Source organism: Physella acuta, unplaced genomic scaffold (assembly GCF_028476545.2).
Source record: "Physella acuta isolate Inbredline_101_S28 unplaced genomic scaffold, ASM2847654v3 ptg000753l, whole genome shotgun sequence".
NCBI classification, from domain to species: domain Eukaryota; kingdom Metazoa; phylum Mollusca; class Gastropoda; family Physidae; genus Physella; species Physella acuta.
The window spans coordinates 218,009-230,956 of NW_026732271.1; the positions used below are offsets into that span (position 1 = coordinate 218,009).

A 12,948-nucleotide genomic window follows, 5' to 3' on the forward strand; every position below is an offset into this window, starting at 1 on the left:
ATAGAGGACATTGAACTAAATGTCCTTGTGTAGAGTCAGTACAACGTTGGCCAAATTTTCCTTATTTAAATGTCCTGTATAGGTAAATGTCCTTGTGTAGTTCACCAAAATGTCCTTATATTTTTATAAATGTCCTATGAAGGCAAGAGATAAATGTCCTAGTAAACCGAATTTTCCTTATTTATATGTCCTGTAGAGGACAATAACGAAATGCCTTTGTGTTATTAACCAAATTGTCCTTATTTAAATGTCCTGTAGAGAAAAAAAGTCCTCGTGTAGTTCAACAAATTGTCCTTGTTCTGAGTGTTAGTAGGTCAACATTCAGCATCATACTAACAAGATTGTCTCACCAATCTGTCATCAAAACATGAGTAATTAATGTGTAATTGATGAGTAATTAATGACTCCCTGCTTTTGTCCACTATCTGATCACCATTTTTTGGGGCCCGGAACAAAATTGTACCCGTGGTACATTTTTTTCTTTCTATCTGAAACCTCGACTGACGGTATTGAAGGATAAAAAATTTAGCAGGAAAATGTACCAAGGGAGCGAACTCACTGAGTGAGTGATGTCCCCTGACAGATCACATGACACAGCCCGAGCATAATGTTAGTTTAATTAAAGTCCAACATGACGACACATCAAAGGCTGGATGTTGACCCAGTGATCAACACTTCAACGCCGCCTCATTTAACCACACCACATGAATGCTTCAACAAATTCGGGATCCCACGGCACTAATTAAGAAGTTAGTTTTATAGGTTGGTTGTTGCGCAAGTTGGATGCAGAATAGTGCAACGTGTGCACCCTGCACTGTAAGCAACAGGTCATTTAAAGTGTCATCGTTCCCCCCCCCCCCCCCCCTGGATAAATTATCGAGTTAATCTAGACACCAAAAGGTAAAATTATTGGCATGTCTTGTAACAGTAAAACTTTGATCTGGTACAAATATGAGACTCAAAGCCAGAAATCCATGCTGTAATAATTTAATTAAGAAATGCATGTGTAATTAATTCAAGAAAAACAAACAGAGCTGGCCTTTTGATAAAAAATAGTTTGTTGAGGTTGATGGAGTAAAACTATAGTTCCACGGAGTAGAGAGATCACTCAAACACAACTAACTGGCGGTGTCTGGCACTGAAAGACCTTAGCTGGCCAGAGTTTTAGACAGTTGAAGGGCGCACTCTGCCAGTTTGGCTATGTCTGAGATTTGAAATTTGGCTATCAAATCTGGCAAGTCAATGGAATGCGCCAGAGCTTTGCAGCCGTCGTCCCCGGTAACCAGGGTTCCCACGCCGGCCAGAAGTCTGAAGACGGCCTCAGGATCCAGAGTGGCCGTCAGCACCTCCCCCACAGCCTGGAGACATTTGGATTTACTCTCTAGATCATCAACACGGGCCAGTTTAACGCAGTAGTTCAGTATAACAGCGGCCACGGCCAACTGCGCGTTCTTGGTGGTCAAGTCCTTCCCAACAATAGCGGACTGGAGGATACTGTCAATTTCTTTCATAGCCAGGGCCACGCCCTCCGGGTGTCTGAAGAGGTTGGCGAAGGTGCGCATGGCCAACATGCGACAGGCCTGCTGGTTGCCCTGGCTGGCGTGCTGACAGAGCAGGTCCACAAATGACGGCTGGGAACAGAACAGGGAACAGATGGCCTGGTTTTTTATACTGATGCGCAGGATGTCTAATGCAGGGAAAACACAATCTGGGGGATTAAAAGAAATAACATTTTTGTGAAGATTTAAGCACAAGAGTTTTTCAGGAAGAAATTATATATTTCAGGATATTTTAAAATGATCATCAGATATGGCCAAAAAAAAAAAGTATTGAAAAATTACAGAGACTCATAATATAAAACAAAATAATCATACAGTTATCTTCAGTACTACTTAGATAAATAAGCAAATCAACTATTTTTCCTATATAGTCCAAGCTCAACTAATTGTATCGGGGCAGCTATAAAAAAGGAAATCAGTGAAGAAACAAATGACTTCATCTGGATGTAAACACTAGACAAGCCCCACAGTGAATAAAAAATGCTTGAATGCTAGCACATATTAGAACACTTATGTGAGATAATGTTTTACTTGCCCATACTAAAACTGTGTTTCCAAAATACAAATAGAAATTATTTTTGCAGCTTTTTTTTTATGATGATTCTTAAAATTCATAACAATTTTCTAATTTAAAGACATTAAGAGATTTCTGTAGTTTTTAAGCTTTCAACATTTTTTATGAGAACATTTTTTTTCAAAACATTCTGGAATTTTAAGAAGGGGAATGAACTCTGAAATCATTCATTCTATAATCATTATCATGTTAAGTAAAACATTGCTTTGTGGCCTCATTAAGTAAAACATTACCTTGTGGCCATATTAAGTAAACCATTACCTTGTGGCCATGTTATAAGAGTTTCTAAAGTTTTCAGCCCTTCATCATTGGACTGGCCAGACAACAAGGGGACTAAACTCTCAAAAGATTTTTCTGGCACTTGCAGATCTGGGTCTACAGACTTGTTGAATTCTTTTAACTTGCCTGCTCAAATAAAAACGACTTATTTACTCAACTATCAATGTCAAATAAATTATAGAAATTATGTTCCCATTTAAAACAAGTACTTAACTTCACTTATAAGGGAATAAAGTTTCACTGTTAAAAATAATATTACAAGTTGATTATAATATTTTTTTGTTTTTTTTATTTAGTAATCATATATAAAAAAATATTTTACATAAAGTGAAGTTTTTGAGGCAAAATTTGAATAATTAAATCCACACAATATTGTAAATATGAAGATGATTGCTAGTTTATGCCTGGTTGATTAACTACATTACTTTAGAAATTGTGCAACTCTGTAAAATTATATTTTTGTAAAATATTAGTGGCACAAGATTTAAAAAAAAAATTGTTAGAGCTGCCATGTTTTGTTGTATTTACTTCTTGTAGTTTTCTCGTTGGATTGATTTTTTTTTATTTTATAGAAATTTAGTTGTAAAACCACTCACAAAACGGCATTTTTAACACTACTGCGTCTAAACGTTTATGTTTAAGTTTAATTAAAATTAAAGTATTTATGCTAATAACTAATCATTTCAATGATTTTTGTAGAAAAATTGACGTATTTTAGTTTTCTATAAATAAAAACTCATGAAAAATAATTCTTATCAGTAATTTTCCTGACAGAAGGGTATTTTTTGCCCAGAAAAATCAACTCTTTACTTTTCTTCTTTAACTAAGCAACTATCTTTCTTCAATAAATAAGTAATTACTTAAAATTCATATAAGTGTGTAGTGTATTTAATTACAATTAATTTATATCGAGATGTGTGGGTTTTAAATCAAAGGGTAAAAAATATATGAGTTGGTTTTGCAGCAGGAATACTGTAAAGAATTGAGAGAAAAAAAAAAGTCCGGTAAAACATGAAAATAATTCTGGGCTTTAAGAGTTAAATGTATAATCATATATATAGGTGAATGAATGTTTTTACCTAAAATTTGTTCAACAGGGCTTGCGCTATCAAAGTAAATAAAATCTCTGACAGGAAAATGTGAGCTGGTTTGTTTGACACTGTCTTGACCTAGTCAGATATACAGGAATTGTTAGGGCACCACTATATCAACAGACAGCACAAGATTTATTACAGACAACAGAGGTCATAGAGGTCATCTATATCACACACAGAGGGGTAGGGAGGGGTCAGAGTCTTGTGATGATGTGCTACATAGACCATGGCCGAGGCGTAGCGAGGGAGCGGGCAGGGAGGTACATGTCCCCGGGCGCCGACTTTAGGGGGCGCCAAACTGGGTTGTAAAAACAAATTAAAATCTCATTTTAGCTGCAGTTTTGCATTATAAATATACAAAATATATGGTGGGGGTGGGAACAAATTAAAAATTTGGTCCCGGGCGCCGGGATGGTCGCTGCGTCTCTGGTCCATGGGTGTGCTGAATAAATGTAATGGAGCATGTAATTTACTTTTATAAACAACATAAAAGACAAAAATCATATTGATTACGGTTAAGATTATTTTACGGGGAGAGGTGGAATTATGCGACCTCAGGGGACAAGAGTCAGACTTTTTGTGGATATGTGACACTATAGTAGCTGGGGCTAACATCAGTAAAGTCCATATCACGAGACTGACCAACACACACACTCTTATAAATGGCCAGCCAGAAACACCACAAGACTGGACCACTATAAGCACTACCACAAAGGACTCACCATCAGGGACATAGCGACCCGAGCCTGTGAAAGGATCCGACACATCCATCATCATGTCTGTGGTCTCATCTTTGCCAGGGATGTATCTATCTCCACCTGTGGCAGATCAACAAACAAGCCTCAGTAACAAACATACCTCAGTCACAGACACACTTCAGTAACAAACACACCTCAGTAACAAACTTGATTCAGTAACAAACTTACCTCAGTAAATAACATGCCTCACTAACAAACACATACCTCAGTCACAGACACATTTCAGTAACAAACACACCTCAGTAACAAACTTGATTCAGTAACAAACTTACCTCAGTAAATAACATGCCTCACTAACAAACACATACCCCAGTCACAGACACACTTCAGTAACAAACACACCTCAGTAACAAACTTGATTCAGTAACAAACTTACCTCAGTAAATAACATGCCTCACTAACAAACACATACCCCAGTCACAGACACACTTCAGTAACAAACACACCTCAGTAACAAACACACCTCAGTAACAAACACACCTCAGTAACAAACTTACCTCAGTAACAAACACACCTCAGTAACAAACACACCTCAGTAACAAACACACCTCACTAACAAACATATCTCAGTAACAAACACACCTCACTAACAAACATATCTCAGTAACAAACACACCTCAGTAACAAACACACCTCAGTAACAAACTTACCTCAGTAACAAACACACCTCAGTAACAAACACACCTCAGTAACAAACACACCTCACTAACAAACATATCTCAGTAACAAACACACCTCACTAACAAACATATCTCAGTAACAAACACACCTCAGTAACAAACACACCTCAGTAACAAACTTACCTCAGTAACAAACACACCTCAGTAACAAACACACCTCAGTAACAAACACACCTCACTAACAAACATATCTCAGTAACAAACACACTTTACTAGCAGCTGATAACACAACGTACACACATACAACCATTCATGTCTTTTTACACCCAGGAACATTCCACACTCACGAGACTGCATGTAAAAATTGAACCACTCAAAAATTCCTGACACCTTCAAATGACCAACTCAAACTTTCAGCAAACTCACATCAGGCTGTTGGCCCCAGTGAAACAATGACTAGCCCTAAAACTGACCAGTAAAAGGATCTGAGTGAGATAAAGCTGACCCAGTGCCAAGCGTGACCCCCTTGGTGTTGTCTATGATGAAGTGGGCCACTTGGTCAAGGAAGACCTGGGCCAGATCATGCTTGTACAAAAACTTTTGGGCCGCCATCCAGGGGTCTTCTGCTATGTTGTAGGGCAGCTTCAGGGGAGGCGAGCCTTCTTTGATGTCCACGGTGAAAACATAATCATACTCCTAGGTCAAACAAAATACATGATTCATTTAACTTTATTTGGTATAACACCAGTAACTAACCAAGCTAAATCCTATTATTTGTAGGGTGATTTAACACTACAAAAACAAAAGTCTGTTTACATCCTTTGCCACATCCTGATTCTGCAGATATTTTAATGACTGAAGTTTACTAATATGATTTCTGAAAGTTAAACTTTGATCACTAAACAGTGATCCATTTAAACAGGACTCCTGGGGTATTCAAGTTTAATGTAATACCTTTTCAAAATTTAATTGTTTTAATTACTGTAGTAAATCATGTGAGCAATGACAAAGTTTAAAGTACCAGAGAACAGAATAGTTGTATTTTGTCAGGGAAACATCAGAGCAAAGTATAGCTGTAGATAACAAAAAGAGGGGCTGCGTACCTTCCCTTCAAACAACGTTTGTCAGGGAAACATCTGAGAACAGTATAACTATAGATAACATTAAGGATGTGTACCTTCCCTTCAAACAAAATTTAAAGTGTCAGAAAAACATCTGAGCAAAGTATAGCTGTAGATAACAAAAAGAGGGGCTGCGTACCTTCCCTTCAAACAAAGTTTGTCAGGGAAACATCTGAGCAAAGTATAGCTGTAGATAACAAAAAGAGGGGCTGCGTACCTTCCCTTCAAACAAAGTTTGTCAGGGAAACATCTGAGCAAAGTATAGCTGTAGATAACAAAAAGAGGGGCTGCGTACCTTCCCTTCAAACAAAGTTTGTCAGGGAAACATCTGAGCAAAGTATAGCTGTAGATAACAAAAAGAGGGGCTGCGTACCTTCCCTTCAAACAAAGTTTGTCAGGGAAACATCTGAGCAAAGTATAGCTGTAGATAACAAAAAGAGGGGCTGCGTACCTTCCCTTCAAACAAAGTCTTCCCTGAGGTGCTCTGCGTGCTACCACTGGAACCCACAACATTGCCAATCTTGATCCACTTGGACTGGCTGGCGTCCCACTGGTACACGTCCACTGTGCTGCCATTGTTCACCATTGTTGTCTGGCCGTCTTTCTTGCCTGCAGTGGCAAAACAAAGCATCAGTAGTGTGACGGGGTGGAGATGGGGGAATAATAACAAGTTCGGTATATAAGTTCTGAAAATAATCTTAAATGTTAAAACAAACCACAAGTTCTCTTTCAAAATTTTGAACAGCTCTGTGCAAGCTAAAAATAAAGGTGTGAGGACTGAGAGAAAACAAAGGTGTGGGGACTGAGAATAAACAAAGGTGTGGGGACTGACCTGGTTTTTTCAGGCTCTCTGGGCCGGGCAGGTCCTCAACCTTGATGTCACCCAGGGGTTGGCTAGCCACTGGAGCACTGGCCAGGGAAGCTTCATGGGCCGCCAGTATCTCAGCATTGGCCACTCTCTCTGGTGCCTGTGTGAAGATCCTGATGATACCATCACTGACAGAACAAAGGTTTGGATTAGATCAAATAGATCCCAGCTGCACTGAACATTGGCACAGCAAATTATTGTTACACAATATATTTTAACTACTTTCTAATCACTTTATCTTAAATAAATAGTTTTAGATTTTATAATAACTTCTACCATCGAGCAAGATTTTAAAAGTTAAATGTACAATTAAATCATTATTGAATACATGAGTGACCTTTACCTTGACCCAGATGCAATGTCCCCATTAGTTAAAGCACAGACAGTCCACACAGATTCACAGGGGTGATAGAGTGTTTGGACACACTTCCCATCTCTCCATACACGCATTGTTCGATCCTCTCCCCCAGTGATGAAGTCTTGCCCATTGGGTAAAATTGACAAACTGAACAATAATTTTAAAAACACATATAATGGTGACATTTATTTATCTCTTTAAAATTACATTTGTAAACTGAACTCCCAGTGCTTTAAAACTAGGTGTATAAATAAAACAAAACGGCACATGACTAAAATGGTATTGGCAAGAGATGAACTCACCAGTAGACATAGTTAGTGTGACCATAGTAAATAGCTAAACAATCTCCAGATGAAATGGCCCAGCGTCTGATGGTCGCATCATTTGAGCAGGATAAAAACTCTCCCTCACTGATCACAGCTATAGCTCGGACACAATCTTCATGCCCTGAAAATAGAAACATTCACATGCACAGTCTTTTCTAGACATAGGACATTGGTTAAACATTAACTTTTTTAAAAGAAGCAATAAAAAATTCAATAAAACATAGCATTGAAATATGAGGAAGATTTAAAGAGAGAAGAGTAACCTGTGAAAGTCTGGACACACTTCCCTGCCTTCCATGACTTGATGGTCTTGTCAGCTGACCCTGTTAACATGACACCCTGACCTGAGATGATACCAACTGCCCACACTGCCATCTGGTGACCTGAAGCAAACAACTTTCTTGATGACACAACATTGCTTACATATACTTGACACTATACTTCATCCACAGATCATTCAACTAAAACAATAGTTGACACAATACATCATACACAGATCATTTAACTAAAACAATAGTTGACACTATACATCATACACAGATCATTCAACTAAAACAATAATTGACACTACAATTTAAACACAAACATTAAACTAAAAAGCTTCATTACCTTCCAGGACCATGACACATTTCTGATTCAGCCACACCCTTGCTGTTTTGTCCCATGACCCACTCAGAAGGAAACCAAATTTTCCAGAGGCTAAAGCACACACTGTGGATGAGAGCCCGAATATTTACTACATTCCATCTAATGAACCTACTAAAAGTAAACTTTCAGCAGTCCTTTCAAAACACTTAACAGTAGGTTTAAAACCTGTGTTTACTTACCATTTCAAGACACTTTACAGAAGTTTAAACCTGTGTTTATTTACCATTTTAAAACACCTTACAGCAGGTTTAAAACCTGTGTTTACTTACCATTTCAAAACACCTTACAGCAGGTTTAAAACCTGTGTTTACTTACCATTTCCCTCATGGCCAGTGAGTTTAAAAACAGGTTCTGCTTCACCGGGTCTGTAGGCCAGAATACTTTTATCAATGCTGCCAGTCACTATCAGCCCCTGGGGGTAGTTGTCGTCAGGTGGCATGACACAGATACTAGACACAAAGTTGGTGTGACCCTTCATCACAAGACTTTTATCAAATCTTTGCTCAGCTCTGAAACAGACATGTCAGTTCTTTATACAACAGATGCTTTTTATTTGTTAAGAATGTCTTGTTACTTCAGGTGTTTCATTGTTCAAGGAAAATAGAGTTTATGATACGTATTCTGCTTCTACTTCTAGTGGGCTCCATCTTTGACATAAGTCTCTATTTGTTCAGATAACACCTAAAAAAATTTTTTTAAATTATTATATTCTATTGGCTCAAATTAAAAATATATTTATTTAGGCCTATACATTTATTGAATTGTGAGGGAGGGGATTTCCCTTATGTGGATATTTATTTTTAACAATCTTTAGTAATTAGTTAGACAGTTGGTGAAAATACCAGATTTGCTCTTTGTCAAAATGTCACTATAAGTATAATGTTTCATTATATAATGTTTAAAATATAGGCCTAAATATAAGAAATTTAATTAATTTTAAATGCTTGAAAACAATTTCCAAAATAATTAGGCCCTACAATAATTTCAAATTTGGTCTTTGTAGTTGTAGGTAGGCCTATAAAAAAAAAGCAAATGTCATAGGCCTAATCTAGTAATCTAAGATTAAGCTTGGTTTATTCCCTATTTCTAAACTAGATCTAGAACGTCTAGTCTAGAACTCTATTTCAATTTCAAAATTGTATTTTTTAACTTTATTAAAATTTAAAATTTTTAAATTTTCTTGTAGGCTTGAGTTCTTTTTTTTTTTTTTTTTGGCATTTTTAATGTTATTTTAATATTTTTTGGTTAGTCAGGTTAAGACTTGTCTACGCTACTTGAAGTCTATATTAACTAGAACATACTCATTTTCAACCCATAAACAGCTAGTATTATCTCTAGATCCCGATATTAATCCATTTTCTGGAAATATTGAGTTAACAAGAACGCGGACATCCTTTTCATGACCGGTAAGATTACATCTAAGTTTATACGGAGTCGCCATGTTGAATTTACAGGGGAAATAATGAAAGTAAACATCAACACAATAATGTTTCGCCTTTTAAAAACCAAATTATTATTATCTCTATTTTTAAGGATCGATTTTCATTTAGGTCGTGGGCCTAAACTGAGATTCTTTTTTAAACTAAAAATAGTTTCAAAGTTTGGATGTTAAAACACCATCATGCTACATTTGCTGACCTAAATCCGAAAAATAGGACCGAGGAGGGGGATGTCTGTGGACTGAAATTTAAAGAAAAATATATAAATGAAACTATACGCACCTGTATTCCAGAAATTGCTATTATTTATTTATTTTGTGCGTTTTTTCTGCTTTGGTTGTTGGCAAAGGTACCGAATTTTTTTATGTATAGATCAGCAAAACTATTACTTTTTCTGTGCAAGTTATCGGACGAAAATGTATCGACACAAGCTAATTTGAATTTGATCATCAAATCAGCTGATTCTGTTCAAACTAGTAGAGCTTTGCAAAACGTAAACAAAGGCTAACGTCATAAATATACTTCGTGCTACCAATGGTTCAGAAGGTTAGGTTCCCACCTTTATAAAGCTTACCACTACATCGATAATCCTAAATACAACTTGTACAACTGACTACAACAGCATGTACAACATGTACACAAAACCGCAACATAATACACCAGTAATATCCACATGACACAACAACATAATATAAGAACACGTACAACGTACCACGTCAACATGTACCATGACTAAATCAGTATGTACAACAAACTACAACAACATGTACAACAGACTACAGCAACATGTACAACAGACTACAACAACATGTACAACAGACTACAACAACATGTACAACAGACTACAGCAGCATGTACAACAGACTACAACAACATATACAACAGACTACAACAACATGTACAACAGACTACAACAACATGTACAACAGACTACAGCAACATGTACAACAGACTACAACAACATGTACAACAGACTACAACAACATGTACAACAGACTACAACAACATGTACAACAGACTACAGCAGCATGTACAACAGACTACAACAACATATACAACAGACTACAACAACATGTACAACAGACTACAACAACATGTACAACAGACTACAACAACATGTACAACAGACTACAACAACATGTACAACAGACTACAACAACATGTACAACAGACTACAGCAACATGTACAACAGACTACAACAACATGTACAACAGACTACAACAACATGTACAACAGGCTACAGCAACATGTACAACAGACTACAACAACATGTACAACAGACTACAACAACATGTACAACAGACTACAACAACATGTACAACAGACTACAGCAACATGTACAACAGACTACAACAACATGTACAACAGACTACAACAACATGTACAACAGGCTACAGCAACATGTACAACAGACTACAACAGGCTACAGCAACATGTACAACAGACTACAACAGACTACAGCAACATGTACAACAGACTACAACAACATGTACAACAGACTACAACAGAATACAGCAACATGTACAACAGACTACAACAACATATACAACAGACTACAACATATATAACAGACTAAGATGGCTGAAACATTAGACTACATTTTATGTCAAGTGTGGAAGATACATAATGAAAACCAAATAGTTTCTCCTGAATCGTTGGCAGCAACTGATGCAATTTCTGCGAACGCGGCTATAATCTAACCTGCCTCCCGGACACACAATGTTTATCGTACAGGCCCACTAATCTATCTCCACTCTAGCATATTTACTGCTAGCAAGGGCAGATCACCCTCCCACTCCACGGGCTAAACCACAGCTTATCATTTTAAAATGCAAGCAACATTTTAATCGTGAGTAAATTAAATCTAAAAATATGGGTAAATGTGTTTGAAGAAATAATGTCAATGTTGATAGTTTTACCCAGAATTCTGCTGCTCGCTAACTTGTATACCAGGATATGAGTTCATCGGTCAGGTGTTTGTTTTATTTGTGCCAGTATTTTAGATATATTAATTCAGGGGATGGGGGGGGGGGGGGGGGGGGGGGGCGCTCCTTAAATGACGTCACACTTCTGTAGGAAAAGGGGGGGGGGGATTTTTGTGTAAGGAAGTGTGACGTTACATTTTGTTCAATTTGTAGTTGTTTTGTTTAGGAAAGGGAACTTAGCTGTATTTCCCATTTATTTATTTATTTTTCAATTTTTCACTATTATTTTTCCTTTCATATATTAACAATTAATAACTTATCAACAAAATACCTTCTAAGTTAGAGATGGCGTTTCCAAATATGAAACATCGAAACTTGTGGTTAGTATTGCGATTAGCTTAGCTATGGAGTACGGATGTGTGACTTTATTTTAGCAGCGTGGGGGGAAAAAGTAGGCAGAAAAATCAAGATGAAGATGTAATGAACGACCCTTAAGGCGTAAAGCTATATTTTATAAATTAAACAAAAATAAACTTATAGAACGATTAGGATAGTAAACAAATAACATCATGCATATAGGGCTGATTATTTTTTTGTATTTCAGTATTCTTTCTTTTTACTTTCTCGTATATACGAAGTATAGAGAAAGTCTTGTAATCGTGCAAAAAAAAAAAATCGAGATTTTTGCAAATCTCGACGTTTTGCATCTCACTGATACGGAAAAACATAATTTTGCAATCTTGTCCGTATGTCTGTGTGTGTGTGTGTGTGTCCGTGTGTAAACACGATAACTTGAGTACCGTTACAGCTAGGTTGATGAAATTTCATATATAAGTATTTAATCAAAATCGTAGATCCGTATCAACTTTTGAGCGATTTCCGATAACCGGAAGTGGTACTTTTCCTACTTTGAATTTTTCAAAAGCCTATAACTTGAGTACTATTTCAGATAGATAAATGAAATTTCATACGTAAGTAAAAGATCTAATTCTCTACCTTCTGTTAAATTTTGAGTAATTTCCGTTGACTGGAAGTAGTACTTTACGCTACTTCCGATTTCTCAAAGAACTAATGTAAATTTTAAAAGAATAATAATATTGCGCACTATTATGCGCTTTTTTATTTCGCGTTCACTTGGTGTGCAATTAATTTGTCTACGAGATTTTATTCTATTTTTAAAACTTTAAGTATTTAAAATGGATTAAAAATCATGTCTATAGCCCGAGTTCCCATCCCCTGTTATTTTATATAAGAATATTCGAGAAAGTTTAGGGGAGATCACTCCCAGTTTATTTTGTCTTCACTGTAAGATTTACAAATGGCAAACGGCCTTAATCCGTTGATTACTTCCCTTACACGTCCCACTACTCTGCACAAT

At 36.7% G+C, this 12,948-nt stretch overlaps 1 protein-coding gene across 1 annotated transcript; it reads right to left on the minus strand.

Annotated features, from left to right (window-relative positions):
• Positions 1-971: 971 nt before the first annotated feature.
• LOC131950328 (phospholipase A-2-activating protein) lies at positions 972-9,663 on the minus strand. The gene is made up of 13 exons (XM_059312434.1): positions 9,507-9,663; positions 8,521-8,714; positions 8,167-8,268; positions 7,821-7,940; positions 7,534-7,678; positions 7,217-7,378; positions 6,838-7,001; positions 6,457-6,614; positions 5,358-5,580; positions 4,229-4,324; positions 3,492-3,581; positions 2,395-2,538; positions 972-1,708 (listed from the first exon to the last, which is right to left on the minus strand). Exons 1-13 carry the CDS (start codon positions 9,644-9,646, stop codon positions 1,149-1,151), a joined length of 2,298 nt encoding a protein of 765 aa, XP_059168417.1. The 5' UTR covers positions 9,647-9,663; the 3' UTR covers positions 972-1,148.
• Positions 9,664-12,948: the final 3,285 nt, after the last annotated feature.